At 38.2% G+C, this 20493-nt stretch overlaps 3 protein-coding genes and 1 pseudogene across 7 annotated transcripts; 1 reads left to right on the plus strand and 3 right to left on the minus strand.

Moving 5' to 3' along the window:
* Nucleotides 1-2931: 2931 nt before the first annotated feature.
* On the plus strand, nt 2932-4452 carry LOC117613166 (annotated as a pseudogene).
* Nucleotides 4453-4674: 222 nt separating this feature from the next.
* Nucleotides 4675-7504, minus strand: LOC117616374 (probable acylpyruvase FAHD1, mitochondrial). 2 transcript variants are annotated; one of them, XM_034345676.1, is made up of 7 exons: nt 7216-7504; nt 6929-7094; nt 6758-6810; nt 6202-6264; nt 5445-5495; nt 5230-5347; nt 4675-5128 (listed from the first exon to the last, which is right to left on the minus strand). In XM_034345676.1, exons 1-7 carry the CDS (start codon nt 7321-7323, stop codon nt 5013-5015), a joined length of 675 nt encoding a protein of 224 aa, XP_034201567.1. In that variant the 5' UTR covers nt 7324-7504; the 3' UTR covers nt 4675-5012. The 2 variants fall into 2 exon arrangements, with proteins under 2 accessions (XP_034201567.1, XP_034201568.1); XM_034345677.1 differs by having other exon boundaries at nt 6929-7125; nt 7216-7327.
* Nucleotides 7505-7950: 446 nt separating this feature from the next.
* Nucleotides 7951-15015, minus strand: LOC117616756 (protein GAMETE EXPRESSED 2). Of its 4 annotated transcripts, none has more exons than XM_034346164.1 (18): nt 14913-15015; nt 14430-14531; nt 14019-14339; nt 13495-13839; nt 12798-13124; nt 12497-12703; nt 12323-12408; nt 12063-12204; nt 11424-11732; nt 11106-11230; nt 10458-10675; nt 10154-10381; nt 9778-10007; nt 9278-9516; nt 8810-8966; nt 8539-8702; nt 8366-8454; nt 7965-8275 (listed from the first exon to the last, which is right to left on the minus strand). In XM_034346164.1, exons 2-18 carry the CDS (start codon nt 14503-14505, stop codon nt 8131-8133), a joined length of 3408 nt encoding a protein of 1135 aa, XP_034202055.1. In that variant the 5' UTR covers nt 14506-14531; nt 14913-15015; the 3' UTR covers nt 7965-8130. The 4 variants fall into 4 exon arrangements, with proteins under 4 accessions (XP_034202056.1, XP_034202057.1, XP_034202055.1 ...); XM_034346163.1 differs by having other exon boundaries at nt 12798-13127; XM_034346165.1 differs by lacking the exons at nt 14019-14339; nt 14430-14531; nt 14913-15015 and having other exon boundaries at nt 7951-8275; nt 13505-13621.
* On the minus strand, nt 14804-18404 carry LOC117616757 (lipoamide acyltransferase component of branched-chain alpha-keto acid dehydrogenase complex, mitochondrial). Its single transcript, XM_034346167.1, has 8 exons — nt 17906-18404; nt 17603-17755; nt 17355-17480; nt 16631-17004; nt 16238-16485; nt 16021-16109; nt 15510-15737; nt 14804-15189 (listed from the first exon to the last, which is right to left on the minus strand). The coding sequence occupies exons 1-8, from the start codon at nt 18101-18103 to the stop codon at nt 15076-15078; spliced, it is 1530 nt and encodes a 509-aa protein (XP_034202058.1). The 5' UTR covers nt 18104-18404; the 3' UTR covers nt 14804-15075.
* Nucleotides 18405-20493: the final 2089 nt, after the last annotated feature.

Genomic DNA, 20493 nt, shown 5'->3' on the forward strand with positions numbered 1-20493 from the left:
AAAATTAGAAATTAATGGGTATGTATGGCCCAATAATTTAGAATTTGTATATTTGAGATAATTTGGGGATTTTCATAGGTAGGTATCACATAGGAAAATTTTGAAATTAATGGGTAAGTGTGGCCCATTAATTGAGAATTTGTGTTTGAGATATTTGAACTTAATCTCATTGGAATTTCCATGGATGGATGACCTATGGGAAATTTAGGAATTAATGGGTAAGTGTGGCCCATTAATTGAGAATTTGTGTTTGAGATATTTGAATTTAATCTCATTGGAATTTTCATGGGTAGATGACCCATGGGAAAATTTGGATGGTTTTGTAAGACTTTTTTTCTTTTTGTCAATGTCCCAGAAAATTAATGAGCAATTTTGATTAACCCACTAATTTTCTAAAGTTGACATTTGCACTTGGACCCAAATATGGCTACAAGGATTTTTTTTTTTAATTAATCCATTAACCATATGATAGGGAATCTGGGCCTTAGGAATTTTAATGGGTAATTATTTGGGTTACCCATTAATTATATGGGCTTCAGAGAGTCAATGAATAATTATTCTCTGACAGCCCATGATCCTATTTTGGGCTTTTGATGTTTGTTGATAGTTAGCCCATGAGCATGGAGCCCAAAAAAAACTTTAGTCCAGCAGGCGATTAGCTATCCGTTTACAAGTAAAATCAGATCTTGCAATCCTATCTTTATCTGGAATACTTATGATCAGTCCGAATTAAAAGCAAACACTGTTACTGTTCAGTCTTTAAAGACTATAATATACAGCCTTTGCAAACAAAACAAAAAAAAAAGAAAGCCAGAAGAAAGAAAAAAAGAAACTGCCAAGAAACTGCCGCAACAATCAAAGAGGTATCAGACTTTTTTTTTGTCTTTTTCCTCATTTTTCTTCTCTGCAACAGCATGGTCCTTGTTTTTTTTTCTTCCCATTTCAGCAAAAGTGGCGTCAGCCACTTCCCTTCTCTTTTATTTTTTTTTTTTTGTTGACTTTTCTTCCTCTGTTTCTTCTTCTTGGTGGCTGCTTCCTTTTTTCTTTTTTTTTTTGTTTTCCTTTGTCTGCTTGGAACCATTGTGGTCTGGTAGAGGAAGGGAAAAGATGGTTTAAAGGAATGGAGGGCTTTGGGCTTATACCGCAAATTGACCATTATGGTTGTATGGTTGATCAAGCACACGAACAAATACAAATAACAGTAGAAGCACATACAGATTTTTTTATTATTCCATAATGGTGCCAGATGAAGAATTCAAAGGATACGCTGCACAAACGTGGCTTCCTTTTCAAGCTTTGTTCCTCTCTTTTTTGTGCACACAGCTGATTTTTTATTTGCTGTGAGATTAAATCCCTCCATGATTTTGTTTGTGGGTTTTGTACCGAAATTGGATTTGTGCTCTTGAGAACCCACTGAATGAGTTTTATGCCCAAAAATGGATATACCATTCAGGGTATTTGATTGAGGGTTACACACCCATGATGGATTTTATATCCAATATTCTGTATCCATTTCAAAGGATTTTCTTTTGCTCGGCAGAGCTTTGTTAAACAAAAATCCTCTCATGGATTTGTTGTTCATCATTTAAGGGTTGCCACCCAATATGGATTCATCATCCAAGAGAATGATTTTAGGGTTGCCACCCAACAAGAATTAATTGACAGGATCTATCTACCTGTGAAAATGTCTCCTCTTGTATTTGTGCTCCTGCAATTTTCCTTCTGCAACAATTTTCTTCTTCTGACGTCTTCTCCTTCTTTTCTGTTCTTTCTTTCCTCTTTCCCTCCTTTTTCCCTTTTTATTTCTCTTTAATGCAGAATATTTATATTAAAAATTGAATAACCAACTCCCCCAAAAATAGGAGCCACTCAACCCACTTAAACATTTTCATTGGTTTAGACCCCCACCTTTTTCCAAACTTCCCCCCACGTTCCAATTTTGTGATTTTTTTATTCCAACATAAACTTAGATAAATAACTAGGAAGGTGAAGATGAGGATTGAATGAGGCATTCAGAAAGTGCAAACGTGTCTTCTCCTCATCTTCACCTTCATCCTCACACAGTAAACTGTAGTGGAGAGAGTCCAGTAAACATTGGATTGGAGGTACGCATCTTTGTACGCATCTTTGCTTCTAGGCTTTCTGTCGGAACCTTTTTTGCTTGCAGGTTTTGCTTGCCATGAGAGGATTCTTCAAGGCTGAGTCAATAAAGAGGGTTCAAACTCTGACTCGCGCAGGGCTTGAGTGGGGTCATCGCAACATTCTTCTCTACACATGCATTGTCTCAGTGAGAAACTGGATTGGAAACTACTACTACTTTTCCGAGGCTACTACACGCATCCGAGGTGATTCATCCCTGTTGAATTAACATGCACTCATTCACTGAATTTTATCTTATATGCTTCATTCGAACCGACTTAGTTTCTGATTTCATCTGTTGCTCTGTGATGGCATATATATGTAATGTATATATAGCTCTGGTTTGCAGCCATAGCTTCATGAACCACGCGTTAGTGAATATCTTGATAACTTACCTCACGGATAATTGGAGTACTACACATTTTGAAATGGCTGCCCTCGTTACAAATGTCCAAGAAGGGGTATCGGGCATCATGGTGATTGTTCTTGCACATATTTCAGGCACGCACATGGCTCGTTTTAAAATGATTGCTTCCACAAATGCTGCTTATTTTCTTGTAAGTCTTCTTGCATTAGAAGTTCAAATTAAGCTGATTAAACTACCGTTTCCAATTTCGTCTTGGATCCCCTGTCACTTAATCTCCACGTGTGCGTATCTTTGCAAAAATTGTAAAATTGTAAAAAAAAAAAAGAAATCTCTAAAACTCGATTGTATATGCATACAGTTGTATTTGCTGCCTACATATACATACATATATATGTTAATTTGTTGCATATATATAATATATGCACATGCAGGGACTGCTTCTATTGGGGATTTGTTCTCAGTTTATGAGCACACATATTGAGGCTAAGGTATACTATGGAGCAGCGCCACTGATAGTATTAGGGGAAGCTGGTAGATCGGCTACCTTGCAGGAATTTCTTGAGGATCAATATTTTAGTGAACAGAAAGAAAGAACGTCCACAGAAGAAAATTATTTAAAACGACTGGAAACTCGTAAAGAAGCTTTGTGGCGCCATCCCTGGTTTTTAGGTGCATTGTTAGCTGTTTTACTTCCAACTGGGTCCTGGACAATTACGTTCATGATTTCAGCAATTTTAGTGGGAGTCACTAGTTTCGTGTTCTTGTATGGCTACTCCTGTTACTTCGTAAGCAGAAGAATTGACGAATCTACTTGGAAAGCTCGTCAGGACTATCTTCAAATAGAACAAGAACAAAGAGGAGGAGGAGAGGTTTGCATAGTCACAAGAGGGACCTCGTCCTCCTCGTATTCACCAGAAGAAGCACAAAGAAAAAAGTTTTGGCCACTCATAAAACTCAAGGACGAAAAGGGTTTTTTCACAGAAGTGATAGCGATGTGGTCGGCCTTCTTCGCGTACAGTTTGGTGGATGCAACAGGGAGCACCTTCTTTTTTTCAACAAATGAGAAATTTGGATAGTCCGATTGGGTCAATCGAGTTCCTTCCATTATATTTCACAGTACTTAGGGACTTCTCAAGTTTCTTAATCTCATTTTTGTACAACTTACTGATTCCAAAGCACTGGAGAAAGGCTACGGGTACGCTTACGCTGGTGAGAATTGGCTGCGGATTGGCTTGTTCTATGCTATGTTGTGTTGCTGCTTGGCAGGTTGAGGGAAAGAGATTGAAGGCAATTAGCAATGAAGGGCTTGAAGATGACACGTCTAAGACTATTCCTATGAGCATTTCGTGGTTACTTCCACAGTTCGTCCTTTTGGGAGTAATGGAAGGGTTAGCCCTAAATGGATTGACTGATTTCCTTGCTGATCGAATTGCTAATAATGATTCTCTGACCTCATCCTTGGTGTTGGAAAATTAATTACAGCTTCTACCACAATATTGTTTAGGCGAAGTTGGTTCCATCACAACATAAATGGGAGTCGCCTGGATCGTTTTTTTGAGCTATTAACTTACCTAAGTCTTGTTAACCTAATTTATTACATGTGCATCTCCTTATACTTTTATCGCAACGACAAATCACGAAAATCTGCCAACAATGGAAATGAACAGGAGATTGATGCTCATGAGAATGGTGACGTTGAGGCCCCAGACCCCGTAGGTGGTGTGGACTTGGAAAACAAACCAACCACAGCGGAAAAGGCAAAGCAGGAGATCGATGAAGATGACAACAACGAGGAGGTCTACCTTAGGGGTAGTGTGGACTTCGGAAACCACCAAAGCGTTCAAGAAGCGGAGTTACAAAAACAGTGATTGTTGCCGTTGGTGAGCTCACTTTGGTTTCTTTGCAATTTCCCGGTAAAGCAGGGTTCTTATTTGTTAGTGCAACGATTTTTGTATTACTGTTCTGTTGTTGAAACATAAAATTATATTTCGCTTCCGCATATTATATATCTTCTTACACTAATTTTTGTTGGTCCTCTTCCTTGTCAAGTAACCCAAATTACAAATGGAAGAAATTTTTCTGGGCCGGGGACGAGTAAATAGCATTACTGTTTTTTTTTTTTTTTTTTTATAAAAAAAATTATATTCTAAAATTTAAAATAATAATAATAATAATAAAAGAGCACCAAAATTCTTTGCACCTCTGACATCTTGCGTGCCAAATTCAGAACTGTGGAAAAGTTTTTTGCCATCCCAAGTTATTTCTACGACTAATTCCTTATTACCACTCCATTCATTCCCAACATGAAGAGCGAAAAAAATGGACATGTTTAATTACCACCTTGCAAGATCCTTGAACTGAATTGAGAGTTTATGCTAACCAAGACTGCAACAGCTTCGTGTCTGCATCCATGCTCACTCCAGTTCTCTGGTTTCAGTTGAAATTATTTTCTTTTTCCTGCTGGAACTGTCAAATGCAATAACACCTGGTAGAAAATTCAATCAGCTCAAGAGCTTCCTTGCTTCTGCTTTTTTTCAACATTGAATTCAACGTCCAGGAGGTTCGTTATGCCAGCAGTTATCTTTTGACCTACTTTAACTGGGCCAACACCTTTGGGAGTGCCTGCACAAACAGTGCCAAAACGTGTTTAGCTGGACGTCAAAAGTATTTGTGACTCCTAGGCAAGGGGAGGAAAACCTTAGAAGCAGATGTAAACCGTCTACCTGTTAGTATTACATCTCCTTCAAGAAGTGTCATAATGGAGCTTATGTGGCTGATGAGAAATGGGAGCTTAAATATCATATCCTTGGTTGAGCCTTTCTGCCTCAATTCTCCATCTACCTATGGTGAAGCAAATTAATTTGAACACATCAGAAGTGGTGACCAATTCAAAAACCAGGACACAAATAAAGAAGGTTGTGGAAAAAGAAACACTAACCTTCAGCCACAACTCTATATTGTCCGGGTCTGGCACCATTTCCTTGGGTAGCTGCATGAAGTTTGGAGAGTCAAATAGCTTAGCATGCTTTAAAAATTAAAAAGATAAAAAAGAAAATAGCTGTTTATAGAGATAGAACAATTTACCTCCCAAACTGAAAAATAAATAAATAGTAATTGTGGTAAAACTCCAAGTTTACAACTATACCACCACTCGTAGCTCCACAGGGTATCCAGAAAACAGATGTTAACTAGGGGTATACCGAAACGTAAATTACATAAATTAATCTCAGCAGCTCCACTTGAGCGAAAACAGAGCCAATTGGGTCAGGTTTTCCATCCTCATCTCCATCCCTACCTCTAAACAAGGATATCATTGGGTAGGGGAGCCCAGTAAAATCTCTTCTTTTAAGAAATGTCATTCCTTTCTAAAATTATAAATGTCACAGTAACCACACAATATAGCACATAAAATGCAATAACACACACCGTATTACAATACAAGTATATAACAATACAGAACCATGAATTTATAATAATAATAATAATAAAAACACACACACACACAAAAATGAATTTCCATCTGGCTCCACCATATCACCCCACTCCCACACTATATTGTTGTGATGAGTAAGTTATCTTTTGCACTTATTGGTCTGAAGCGAACTTCTTGGTAGCCGGCTCACACACTTTAAACATACAATAGAAAAGCACTAATAACACAGAAAAGTATCAAAGATCTGCAATGCAATTCTTACCAAGGAACTGATTGGTGTGAAGGTGTCCTGCCCCTTAGCTATGGTCCATGGAAGACCTGCAGACTGTCAAAGAACACTACTTACATTAACAATGACAACGATACTATACTGACACGCACAGTAAGCCCATATACTAATCTTTATTCTCACTTTGGAGAGGGAAAATAAAAGGAACATGTTTTAACCATAGATATCCAACACAAGAGTGCAAGTTCAGAATTTGAACTGTTCCACCCTTATTCTTCATGGAAACAGGCATAGCAGTGAACCTGCTAGAGTTTTTCACAGTTTATATCAAAAGCCTGTACCTCTCGGCATATTAAAGTTGTTCATGTAATGTTTATTTCCCTCTGCGAAGCATCATTTGTATTGACCCTTATGGATGAAAAGGCGAAAAAACCAAAGTTTCATGTAGAAAAGGTAACTCATTGATAGGAAACCAACGATTGTAGTAGCTGTTTAAATTGGAATCTCAAATTGATTATCATGAATTATAGTATTACCATTGTAATTAGAGACTACTGTGAAAATATACTGCCTAATTATAGTAAATTACCTTAGCAGAAGCTTGAATTTCTCTGGCAGTCATATCAAGAGCAAGTGCATAACCTTAAAATGATTCGATTGTGGCAAATTAGATTTAACTCTAAAAAAATCTTAACTTTCAAAATTAAAAATAATAATAATAATAATAGCAGAATTAATTGATGAACAAAGAAAAGTATACCGGCAACGTAGTCCATGGCAGTGGCCTGCGAAACATCTCGAGCTTTCTTAGAGATGACGACGGCCAGCTCCACCTCATGGTCCAACGACAACAGAGGGGGAGGGACCTCGATTGTGCCTCCGTTTTCCAAATAAGACGACGTCGGTTTGAGAAAAAGCACAGGCTCCTTCATGAATTAACAAAATGAAATCTCAAAACTGGAAAGAAAAAAAAGGAAATTAAGATACAGAAATTAACGAAATGCAGCGCAGAGAGAGGATCGGAGAGAGTGAGAGAGAAAGAGGGACCTTGGGGACGGCGTTCCCCAGTTCCTTGGCGTGAGCGGCATAGTTTCTGCCAACTCCGACGATCTTAGTGCCTACTTGCAGAAGCTTCTCTAACGCCGCCGTAGCCATCTCCAAATCACACACTTCTTCTTCGTCTTTGACTCCGACGACGATTCCAAGCTCAAACTCTCCCGCACGGAGATGTCGTTCACTTCAATTTGTAAATCAAAGCCTGCTCTGTTCTGCTCCGCCAGTCGTCTGTCAGGTTGTTCAGCTAATAACTTTGTGCCTTTTCAATTTTACATATTTTTTGTCGCATCATTTCATTTTCATCGACTTTATTTTGTTTTATTTCTATTATTATTTTTTCCGTATAAAATGAGGTAATGTAATAAAGCCATAAGCCCAAAGGCCACTAAGATCATATTTCTATGTCATAATCCAATTTTAACTTTCTTTTTTCTTTTCTAATTGGAGGCGTATTGGCCTTTCAGTTACACCATGTTACAAAATCGATAGAATTGTATAAAAAAAATGTCGAAACAACTTCTCCGATTGTATCGTAAGAGAACACTTCAGAGTTATTATTCTAAATAAGAAATAACGGTGAATCTGTTACATCTAACAATTAAAAGAGTGGTTGTATTGTATGACAGAATTTACACAACCTACAATCATTTTTTTGACTACTCTAATGTATGGATGTATGGGGAATTGAACTTCGTGCAAGAGGTGGAGCACACTGCCTTGGCCAACTAACATAACCCACATCTCTATAACCACATTGGAGCCACAATTTACTTTCATAAAATTAAGCATAGAGCCAAAAACAGAGGAGATCAACAAAAAGGGAAAGAAAAGTACATCCATTTGTTTCCAGAAAAAGAAAACCAGGTCTTGCATTGAGTAATTTGGACAATACACAACGTCAAAAGCTTAAACTGTTTCACTTTGTTCCTTTTCAATAGCAAGGGGCATAAAGCTAGGCGCAGGAGTGTGCTGACTGCGTCCACTAATAGAACGGAACCTCTGATATGCTGCCTTGGAAGATTCCTCATCTCCAGATTGACGGCAGGACGACCTGAATATATCCAAAGAAATTACACGTCAGAAAATATCCTTCACAATCCTTTGCTATTGCCTCTAAATCTGAGTCCCGAAAACTTATTACCGTTGGCGAAAGTTGGGACGTTGGCTGCCAAGCAAAGGGCTTGAACAACTCCCAGTGAGGTGAGTTGCATGTGATACGTTTGTCTTTGGCTGCACATAAATCAGCACAGCATTGCACATCAAGAGGTGAGCATTTCAGGCAAATGTTTTAGAAGAAACTATCGGCACACTTACAGTCCCTTCGCACAAACTATGTGTGCTTTCTGGTTCAGGACCCCTGATAGCTTTGTTTCTTCTTTCATTTACAAGGCGAGTTGCACATTTGCAGGTGAAAAATAGTAGTGCTGATCCGAGTGAAAACACTATAATGGCTTCAAGGACAATAGCAGATCCCAAGCCTGTATTGCAAACAAAATAAACAGATGGACTGTTTCAATAAAGAAGCACCTTAGACAATCTCTGAGATCATCACTCAGGAAATCAATGTACGTTGATTGCCGCTTACCGTGAGCCACAAGTGAACTCATTGGCCTTCGTCTTATTAGATTAACAGAAGCCTCAGCCTGCAAAGGCACTGATATCTTTTCAGCACAATTAAAATAGCATCCATAGTTTCCCATGTCATTCAATGTCACTGTCAAGATGGCATCCTGTTCTCCTCCCTGTACAAAAAAAGTGCAACGAATCAAGACGATGACCGGTTTAAATTCCAAACTTGCAATGCTAGCTTGGTTGAAAAAGCACAGTACACTCTAAGATTTTTATATATATATTATATTTCTGGTGTTCCTAATCAAGGAAGGGGGTATTGGTAGGGCCTGAGATGCTGTAATTTATTGCAGCAAGAAGATTTCTGTTTATGCTTCATCTTCCATAGGTACTGCAAGATAAATCCTGGCCTTCCACAGAACCAGGGTTTCATCAATCCATTAACAAGGCTGCAATCAAGTCCAAAGTGAAGAACCTAACTTACATGATAAAAGAGCTGTTGCATTACACTGTTGCAGTCATTTACTGTTCCATGAAATCTAACTCCCTTAGCTTTGACCTTGAAATGTTTTGAGATGCTGACATATGTTTGAAGAGGTAGCCACTGGTAACTGTTCTTGAGCTTCAGTTCAGTTGTAGTGATGAGCCCAGCCGGTAGGCTCGTTACCAAAAATCCATCATTAACTTCCACAGAAAATGTGACTGCGAAGAGAGACTCATTACCTGGAAGAGTATCCAGCCAATAAGTTACATCAATCCACTAACTCAGAGGTTGAAGACGTCTTTTAGCCTAGAACAAAATAGTGATACAGTCCACGATTTCAGAATCCGCTTATGATGACCAAAATTTGACTTACTCAACACTTGGACATAGTACTAATAAATCTATATTGGCAGTACGATGCTCTTAGTTTTAACATAAGTCAATAATCCCATCTCCAGCATGACCCAATACATAAGACATATGATCTTATCTAACCATACCATGGAAGGCAAGAAGATCTGGATCTCCAATGCAGAACTCAAACTTGTCTGTTTCTCTGTCATATATCAGTGACTCATCTTCATTATTTTTCAAAATAATATATGCAGGGGCATGAATAAATGGAGGATCGTTAATAGGTTCCACCAAAACTGGAACATCCAATACATTAACTCCATTCCTGTTCCTTGTAGAGACTCGAACTGTATCATAGCCACAAAAGTTCTCATTTCTGAAGAGGAAAATTGAAGAAAGAAAAAAAGAAAGTTACTGATCCTGAAAACTGCAATAAAGAACAATTCAACATGAGACTTTGCAAATGGTAATTTTATCCGCAATTTGTTACTCAGAGCTACAAGGGCCATAAGGACACCCTACCCATAGTACTGAATTGACTGAAGGGCAAAATTGATTACTTCCACGTTGCCTTCTAAAATCAAACCCTTCACTTCTCCATCCTCTGTGTATACAGAAAGTCCCGTCCAAACTGGCTCCCAGAATTGCATTAGCATGGGAGCCAGAAAGACCATCCCATATTGTGCGCTGAGATTAACAGAGATGCTCTCCATCATGTCTGAGTATCTTATCTCAAACCCTGGGAAACCACTGCAATTTGCAAATAGCCAAACATATTATCATACAGAAATTTCTAAGAAGTGTATATATATTAATAGTTCCTTACCCAAATCTGGGCCTAATCTCATCTTCAGTTGCTTGCAGTTCAGTTGGAAATGAAACAAATTGGGGTGGGATAGTGAGAACAGATATGTTTACAGCAGCAGTAGCAAGATTCCCGTTTATATCAGACATTGTGTACACAAATGAATCATTCCCATAATAGTCTTTTTGAGGTGTATACCGGAGGAGCCTTCCATACTCGAGAAGGGAACCATGACCTGGCTGACAAACATAAGCCAGTCAAATTTCCAAGAAAAATCCTTTAAATGGTAGGTGCTGTTTGTGTGCAAATGCCTACTTGTGATCATTGATTAGTAGCAGCTCCATTGTAAAGAAGAGAGAGTACATAAATAGTATCAAAACATGATGCAAATCTTCCAACCTTCTCTACATAGGAAACAGTGATTCGAAAACTTTGTGCATCTAGAAACTTGAAGTAGTCAGTTCTGAATTCAGAGAATTTTGTTTCCCTTTTAGTTGAAGTAACAGACATATATGCATTCTTTTAGTTCAACAAAGAAGACACCGAGGGTAGGTCAATTGAGTTGCTCATTCTAATAGGCTCACCATCATAGTAATAATGGTAAAACGATCCTTGTGGAAGGGGTGGGGAAGGGAAACATTAGAAAAATACTTTCACTTTATAGTGTACCTTTGAGAATTCAACAACACTTGCATTCTTTCCAGCAAAGTAGTCATTTGCTAAAACATCAAAAGCAATTGACTCGTCCTCCCATACAGATATTGTATCAATGTAGGCTCTGGGAAAATACTCACCTGCAGAGGGCAAAGAACATCAATCAGTCCGTAGAAGTTAGAAATCAACTATAATATTAAAGATGAAAGTAAAACTAATGGTCGGTATCAATAACAAAGGACAATAAACATCAATTATATATCATTTAGCATGCTTGAACCCCCAAAAAAAAAAAAAATTAACTATTCTTGTATAACTTCTCGTTATTCTTACTGGTGTAGACATTGACCCCAAAGGGACAGGGAGAGACTTGTTTGCCTTCAAATGAAGCACACATCTCATAACTTCCAACATCCTCAGCCAGATAGTGAACCGTGTATGAGCCATTACTATTATCCACAAACACGGAACTTGAAAACCCAGAACTGTTAACTGAAACAATGTTTAGTTTCAGCCTGGATTGTTGAGACAAGACAGGGTTAAAAAATGAATCCACGAGCTGCACTACTACGTCATTATTAATCATTTTTGGCACCTTGGGAGAAAATTTGACAACTTGTGAGAGTGATGTATTGACCTTTCCTGCGAAAAAAAAAAAGTTAGGAATTCATTCATCACAAATGAAATAAGAGGCTGAAACAATATGATAGCTCATGCAATTACCAAGTACGACAAACCANATGTGGATGATGAATAAAAACTGTGACGAACTTATCAAGATCATGTATAATTTAATTCAACTGAAACTAGACATTGTAAAGGGTAAAATAAAAATCATTTACTAAAGGGAAAACTTCCAGCTCAAGTTATGCACTATTTGCATTAGGTTCCTTCATTTTCAGTTTTTCTCAGGCAGTTCCTTGACATGATGGTCATGAAAAATAAAAGAAAATGTCAGGTGTGAAATTATACCTCCTCTTACTTCCATTGTAAATGGTTGACCACCATTCAGTAGAATATTTCCACAAAGTACATAGATTCTATAAATCCCACTCTTGTCTGGTGTATAAACCACATTGAAAGCAGTTGCCAGAGTGCCGAAGCTCCCAACAGACTGAATTCAGAAAGAAAGTCAATTAGAATACAAAACTCTTAAAGCAATAATGCATATATCTATGTATGTATATGTTTATTGTGTTTCAGTTCTTCATGCATCCACAGGTACTTCTTACAGAATTTGCTGAGTCCATAGATGGTGAAGGAGTGATTTCTATCTGGCTGGTTGCACCATATCTTATCCCACGAGCAGGTCCAGTCCCTAACTTAGAGAGACAAACTTTTGTAAAATTATAACAAAAATGTTTATCAAAGGAAACACTTCAATAGTTGGTAGCTTGCATATATACCATTGATGATCTGCATAGGAAATATGCTCGACTGCACTCGGTAGGAGTCAATTTCCCTTACAATTTGTACTTCAAGCCTTTCTATTTCAGCAGGAGAAGGATACTGATAAGCATCATTCAAGTAAACTGAAAACTCTGCTCGTTCTCCAGCAGTAGAACTATTTAAACCAGATCCATTAACAACACTGTTTGTCCCATTGCAATAACCTATTTAAATGAAACATGAGAGAGGCATGTGAATAGAAGTGCAAAACACCAATAGGTTATTAATAACAAGATTCAACAGCTAAACGGCACGCACCAACAAAGACAGTATAAGCATATGGCATATTAGAGATGCTTTTGTCATGCTTCATATCAGATATAGTGAGCAAGAAGTTTCCCAGTTCCAGATTACTAAAGGAAAACAATTGAATTCCAGCCACCACTTCTTCGAAGTGCAAATCTGCAACAGGTATAGACAAATTTGTCTTTATCTCAACAACTTCAGCGTCAAATGCATACAGACCCGGAACAAGGTTCCCATATCGATCTTGCTGATGTATAAGGACTTCCATCTTGGAATATAATTGCCATGCATTTGGTTCAAAATCCCACTTGGCCACAGAATTGGAAACTTCTAGTGGTCCTGCTATATAGGAAATGAAAGTTTATCACAAACAAAATATGGTACTTAATAAGCTACTTACAACAAATATAGATAAGAAAATAGCCTTTAAAGTATCAGAATCAACAAACGGGTAGGAAGTAACAACTAAGTACGTGTTTCCCATTATCTTAAATCTTATGAAATTTACATTTCCAACAATTGGAAAGTCTAGAAGAATGCATTTGTGAAGTGTGAAGTAATAACACAATCGGCCAATCTATGCTGCACGCGAATGGGCATAATCATTGCTATTATAAACATGAATAGAATGTAGAATGCTTGAATCACAAATTAGAGATAACTTCACTTTAGCAAAAGTTAACGTATAACTATTGCTATGATACACCACCTGGGTTCACCTTAAATGGTAGTGGAGAGCCATTAAAGGTCTCATTACCACCTCCCACATACAAAAAGAGGTCTCCAGCTTTCACCACAAGGAATTCGACGATGATATAACCAATTTCATTCCAACCCAAATGGGTGATTTCTGGCAGGCTTGCTATGGACTCGTTTGCGTAGAATGCAGACACTGTAAAATTATGTAACTTTGGATCTTCACTGGATTCAGAGATATTAATATTATTGCCAAATGCGTCCTTGGGAAGTATCAGCACTCTAGCTATAGTCCCTGCTTCAAATTCATGACCTGAACCCATCCAAGAAACAACACAGCCAGATGGGTACATTTTCCCTTCAATAAAAAAAAGTAGACAAAACAGATTGGGTTAAACAGTTGGAGAGATAGACATGCAGAGATGTAGCAAACAATAGCTACACCAACTCCAGTGAAATGAAAAACAAAAAAAGAGCTCAGTTGCTGTGGGAATCAATGGCTCAATTCTTGCAGTGAAATTAAAGAAACTAAAGCACCTGGGTGAACTTGGAAATGCAGAGAAGAATCAAACACTTTGTAGCGATCCTCGTTGATCATAACGTTGAACAATCCGGCAGTTATCGTAGTGAAGAAAAGTTTCCAACTAGTAGGGTCTCCTTCAAAATCTGACAAAACCCCAGATACAAAAGAGCTATTCCCAGGCTTCCCATTTATTGTGAGAGTAGGCTTGAACGCATTCTTGTCAAGCTTGTCAAAGTTGTTCAGTGCTCTGATCCTTATGGTTGCAGTGTCGCCGGCTTGGAAAGTGTCTTTGTCATCCATCCAACTGAAAGTGAACTCAGGCATCGCTGCTTCGTCTGAAACAAACACAGACAAAGAAGACGTCTAAAGACATGGTGCATTGTAAACCAATTTCTGAAGAAAGAAAGGAAAAGGTCTGTGAATACCTGAAGTTGAAAGTTCGGTGCCAAAGGAGAGAGCCAAGAGCGAAACCAGTATGTGCAAGTGCATTTTGATTGACATTGAGAGAAAACCAAAAGGTTTGGGATCAACAAGGAACGAACAGATTTAGGTTTGTGAATGAAGACTTGGTTTTAAACAGGAGGTTAATGTCCGTTAGATTTCATTGAGCGGTTGGTGACGGTTGAAAACGGTTTAACTAGTGGCGCGGCTTTTCCTCTTACTTTTTGTCTACGAGTTTTCTTTTTCTCTTTCTTTTCGACCCCTCTATTTTTCCCCTTGTATTCTAAACCAAAAAATGGGTACTTTTTACCAGCAGTAGAAATCGTTCTCCATTTTTTGTAATTGAAGTAAAACATCATTTAATTTTTAAATTACTTCATCAAATTTATTAATAGAAAAAAGTAGGTCTACATGTGTATCATTTGAGATTATCAGTTCCAAGCTTGAACCACTGTAAAAAGGCCTACTTTTCGATTTTCGCCTAACTTCTCTTGAGCCGGGAATCTTGCTTGTAAACAGCTTGAAAATTATCCATGCATAGTAGTAACATGTTGGGTGCAACTCCAGCTGCTAAGTAACGAATATTTAGCAAGTTGGGAAGTGGATATTTCAAGCAACATGACCAGCCATCTATCTCATGTGCAACATGAGCAGCTCTGGATTCTGTATAAATTGTTTCCACTCGTTGCAAAACCTGGCAACAGTTGCTCCATCCAGCACTCTATGATCAGCCCCTATATTGACCTGAGCCCAAAAAAAAAAAAAAAAAAAGTCATATTTAGTCAGGCCAACTCTTTCATCGCATATAGTAGGCATCACCAGTTCAGATCAGCATTCTGATCATTCAGCCAAATGATTCATTTGAACCATCCAATGCGCACGTGCATATGGGGTTTATAAGGGTGAGGGTCTAGGCCTCTCTTTTCTCAAGGGTGATTCTTGCTTCTTCAGCAAACTGGCAGCCAAGTAAGGGCACTGGCATGCAGTGCTCAGAACAAGGTAATTTGTAGATTTAACTTTTCAAATAATGAAAAGGAAAAATAATAGAAAAACTTAACACTCACCATCATAATTGACACAGGATATACATTTCCGTCATCTGCAAATTGTGGAACCTTCTGAATCCGCCCAAGTGCAATTATGGCAACCTCAGGCAAGTTGAGCAGAGGCGAACCGTATTTCCCACCAATTGCTCCAATATTACTTAAAGTTATTGTTCCTCCAGATATATCTTCAGGCCTAAGCTTGTTTTCCAATGCCAGTTGTTGTAACCGTGAAAGTTCCTTTGTTATCTACATACATATATAATTAATAAAGCGTGCTCACAAAGTATGCAAATGAAAATTGATTCCTATGTAAATATAAGTATATGTCATTCTATATGACCAAGCATAGAGTATCATTAGTTTTGCATATATAGAGATAAACTGCACGCATCAATTATCATAAAATCCTGAAATTCAAGCTACAACCACAAAATTGTTCTCCAAATCCTGGATCTCCAACAAATAAACCAAGCAGTGCACGTTTTCTGATACACAGTGTAAGTTACAGTTGAGGGTCACATAGACTAACCTCCAAAATAGAAAGAGACTGGACATTCTTTATGATTGGCACAACTAGACCATATGGAGTAGCCATGGCAATTCCGATATTGTGGGAACCTATAACAATATCCATTAGTTAAGTCCAAAACCCACTTCAAGAAGATAAAGACTAAGCTAAAGTTAAAACATTGCCGCAGCCAACAGATGATAATTGCTATAAAGTAAGCAGAAGTTAATGTACAAACCTTTGAGGATGACCTCAAGTGACTCTTCATTGAAGCAACTATTCATTAACGGATATTTGCCCATGGCCATTGAAAGTGTCTTTATCAATAATGGAAGGAACGTGTGCTTGACATTTGAATCAGAGTTATTACTTTGGAAAGACTGTTTCAGCTCTACAAGTGCATCACATTTTATCTCCTCAACATAATGAAAATGTGGAACTTTTGCTGCCATACTCATCGATTTAACCATTCTTCGTTGGAATCCCCTGAAAGTACAGAGTATAAGTAACTTGATGCATACTTCACTTCCTTTAGAATTCAATATTATGCCACATAAGTTTCAGCCATGAATCATACAAATGAATGAAAGGAGGAGGTGTTCCAAGTTCGTAATTGTATACTATACTTTACCTCAGGGTAACTGTCTTATCATCATAATTACATCCGGATTCAGCAGATGGATGTAAGTAACTCTTTTCATCTCCCAAAACTTTATCAGAACTAGCACTCAAAGAGGCAGATGGGTCTTGAATGATTCCTTTCTGGGCAGCATATTTAAGGACATCTCCTTTCAATACTCTCCCATCTTTACCAGTTCCATCAACTTCATTTATATCTATATCATATTGCTTTGCAAGATTCCGAACAGGAGGTGTAGATAAAACTCCACCTATGTTCTGAGTGTTCAGCTCAGAATCTAGTGACTTGGTGTTTTCCAAACTCTCAGAAATCTGCTTTGGAACCTGAGATTCCTCAACGGCCATCTTTAAAAGAATTTCTCCAACCTAAGATTTCATTTAAACTCTAAAGCATAAATAAGAGTGTCAAAATAGGATTAAAAGCTAAATGAGCTAATCCAAAATAGAGAAATGTTGTCATCAAGATTCTAAAAGAACAAGTCCTGGAACAAGTTCAAATATACAGCATAGGAGAAACAAAGAAAGGCCATATCCAGTGGCAGAGCTATTAACCACTGCCCACACATCCCAGTATCCCAACCCCGTAACCTAGTTTAAATTGATAAGTTTACGACCATTCCTAAACACTTAAGATGTTAGGATGTGACCCAGCAATTATTTTCTACTCTAACACTCCCTCACACATGTGACCCAGTAAGATATATACAAATTCTCACCTTAACGATGTCACCGGGAACGTAGAGAAGCTGATTAACCTTTCCTTGATACCGGCTTGTTATTTCAATGGTTGCTTTGTCACTTTGAACTTCACAAAGTGGCTGAAATTCTTCAACTTGATCCCCCTGCCAAAATCACAAAATAACCCTTTACGGCTAAATACTTCTCCTCAAAACAACGTAGTTCATATCAAATGCCTCTCCAATTGTATGGCAAATGAAGAGGGTCAGTTTTTTTCAATGCAGACCTCTTGCACAAACCATTTGAGGAGCTCACACTCAGCAATGCCTTCACCAGTTTGAGCCAATGGTACATCAACTATGCCATTACCAGCTGCTGTAACATCAGCCATTGGTTGACTTGAAAACCAGCTCCTCTTCACATTATACGCAACGCTACACTACAAAATTGCAAAAATAAATAAATATAACAAATTTACTATAAAATATTCGAAAAGAATCCATTTTTGTATGTAAATTTCAACAATTTTGATTATCGACCAATCATTTTACTCAAAACCAAAGAATTAAAGCTACTGAGAGAGACTTACATTGGATATCGGATCAGCAAAGCGAAATGGAGTGGAAGCGACGGTGGAGAATGCAACAAGCTCGGAAGTAAACGCTCGAAACGGAGGGCTGCGGCCCGAGTCCACCGTCGCCGGCGACGGAGCTGAAGAGGTGTACGGACACAGCCACCGGCGACCGGAGACCAAAGCCCGCTTGTGCCAGGCCCGCCTAGCGATCATCTTCGTTTTTGGTTTCCGTACGAGAGCTCAAAAATGATTGGATTAGTCGATTAAATTGAATTTAGAGTAGAGTATTATTGTTGGGGAGTAAGCTCTGAGCTCTGTATCAGTGTATATAGATGACGACGATGACGACGATGACGATAGGTCCAGCTGTACAGTTTGTCGATTTGGCTCTGAGAGTTTAATTTTATCGTATGCCGCATCAGCATGACAAAATCAGATAAGTTTTGCCATACGTTGGTCTCTTTTCAGCTTTGCTCTGCAAAGTGCAGGATCTACATGACTCAACAGCTGACGCGTAAGCAGCCACTTCTGATTTTCAATTCGTTCTCGAATGGGTTTCTTTTATTTTTTTTCTTTTGGTTGGGTAAACCAAACCGAGCGAAGACGAAGACCAGGCAGAGGCCCAACAAAACAAACAATTGGAAAGGGCAACGAAACAACAAAAGCCCACCAGTCTGACCCTTTAACTAACACCAAGAAACAAGCCCAAATCTGACTCGTTATGAGCCACACTCCTCCCACAATAAGTAGTTCTGTGATAATCACGGAAACGAGAGTGTGTACATTGCAGTGGTGTATCCATAAATTTTTCTTTGTAGCAAGATGAGTTACCCTTGGCTTCCTACCTTACGCTACAATGCACCAACCTCTCTGGCGCATTTTATCAAACATTAAAAAAGAAAACATTTTGCAATTTCATGTGTAGCAACATGGCCAGGTGAGAGCAATTGCATTCACTGGCCGTGCTGTGGATCTGTTAGTGTACATCCAGTTATACCTAAGAAATTTTCGAGCCGAAAAAGGCTGGATAGTAGTTGGACCATAAAAGGCTTTTGGGTTGGGTTGCAGACCAAAATCGAGTTCAATCAAGTAGCTCAGCCCATGGGCTGCCCACACCAACCAAAGTTGAAGTCAGATTAGACCAATGACCCATCAATGCTTGTCGGCGATGCCACGTTGTGTTGATAATTACATGTTAGTGAGTTGTTATTTCTGATCACCTCTCCATGCACAAAAGGGTTCCGCACGTAGATAATGTTTTTCCATATATGCTAATAAGCTACTGCACAAATACCAAACTTCCATGATCTTTTTAGTCATATGTCTTCCCTTGTGCAAAATGTGCTTTTATTTGCCTTTTTCATGCACCAAATTAAGCTCACATGTATTTTGGAGCAATATGCATTGCTCTATTAATTCATCTTAACAAGGGGGATGAATGATGAAAACTTTAGATTTATGTGAAGTGATGTGAAGTGCAGTGAAGTGAAGTGAGTGCACAACCCATCCTTCATCACATCATAATTTTCTGAACTTATATCAAATTGAACTATGAAAACCATGCCCATCCATAACCCATCTTTCTAAATATTGCATTTCATGTTTAGGGCATACCATTTAAGCATCTCTCTACTCTATCTCATGCATTTTTCTATTTCATCGATCAATCATCAAATTCAAATCCCCTTGACACGTTATATATGCATGATGTGCTCGGTTGAGGTGATGAGTTTACTTTTGTTAACATATTGCTTCTCAAGTAAAAAAACTGTTTTAATGGAAATGCTTTTAATCTTGTAAGTCACAGACTCGCAGGAGATGTGTGCTTGCCAAAACCATCGCGTGTCCTTAAAGCAAAGCTTGTCTACGTTTTTTGTTATATTGGGCACTTGAAAAGACTAGAAATGTATATCGCGATCAAGTCAGTTCGTTTCGTTTATTTACATCACGATTTGAAGGGAAAGAATCACCAATTTTGGGGCCAGGCGACTAATAACAAGGCATGACATTCCATGAAAGTTAAGAATACATGCATAGTTGAAAGAAAATGTAATCAAGAAAAAACCCTATTAACAACATGACCTAGATTTTCATGTGAATGATTTATAATAAATTGACTCTCCTCGTTACATCTTACAAGCAATCCCATCTTTTATATACAGAACCGAACCATACAAGTACGTATCAGTCAGTAAGAGGTGTGATTAGCAATATGATTTACAAATAGTTACGTTGGTTTTTATTACTCTATTTTGCTCGAAAGAGGTTGTGGTCAAAAGTCTATGGCACTCTAATCTTCATGATCTTTTGACCCAACCGATCCACCCCTATAGTATATTTGGCACTTAAAAGACCAAGTAATGTGGACAATCTAGCAGATGAGAGATTTTGTCCACTAGGATTTCCAGAGCTACTGCCATCACAATTAGTGGTTTAATAGACATGAGAGTTTGTTGACTAATAGAACAAAGAGGAATTAGTGCTACACTTAAAGTAAGAAATGTCGAACTCGTGGGCCCTCCAAGGATTTTTTTTTCCCTAAGATCCCCAATCTCGCTTAATTTTATATTGACCAATGTTTGGCATATGGATTTTTTTTTCTA

Source organism: Prunus dulcis, chromosome 1, assembly GCF_902201215.1.
Source record: "Prunus dulcis chromosome 1, ALMONDv2, whole genome shotgun sequence".
Lineage (NCBI taxonomy): Eukaryota > Viridiplantae > Streptophyta > Magnoliopsida > Rosales > Rosaceae > Prunus > Prunus dulcis.

Coding starts and splice junctions, on each gene's coding strand:
- LOC117616374 (XM_034345676.1), bottom strand. CDS start 7,323: ATGGCTACGGCGGCGTTAGAGAAGCTTCTGCAAGTAGGCACTAAGATC. Junction 6,265..6,757: donor AAATTCAAGCTTCTGCTAAG/GTAATTTACTAT, acceptor GTTCTTTGACAG/TCTGCAGGTCTTCCATGGAC. Junction 5,129..5,229: donor AGGAGATGTAATACTAACAG/GTAGACGGTTTA, acceptor CTGTTTGTGCAG/GCACTCCCAAAGGTGTTGGC.
- LOC117616756 (XM_034346163.1), bottom strand. CDS start 14,505: ATGTCAATCAAAATGCACTTGCACATACTGGTTTCGCTCTTGGCTCTC. Junction 12,704..12,797: donor TGCTTATACTGTCTTTGTTG/GTGCGTGCCGTT, acceptor TCATTTAAATAG/GTTATTGCAATGGGACAAAC. Junction 10,008..10,153: donor CAGTCAATTCAGTACTATGG/GTAGGGTGTCCT, acceptor TTTCCTCTTCAG/AAATGAGAACTTTTGTGGCT.
- LOC117616757 (XM_034346167.1), bottom strand. CDS start 18,103: ATGATCGCTAGGCGGGCCTGGCACAAGCGGGCTTTGGTCTCCGGTCGC. Junction 16,486..16,630: donor GATAAGACAGTTACCCTGAG/GTAAAGTATAGT, acceptor CTGTACTTTCAG/GGGATTCCAACGAAGAATGG. Junction 16,110..16,237: donor ACTTGAGGTCATCCTCAAAG/GTTTGTACATTA, acceptor ATATTGTTATAG/GTTCCCACAATATCGGAATT.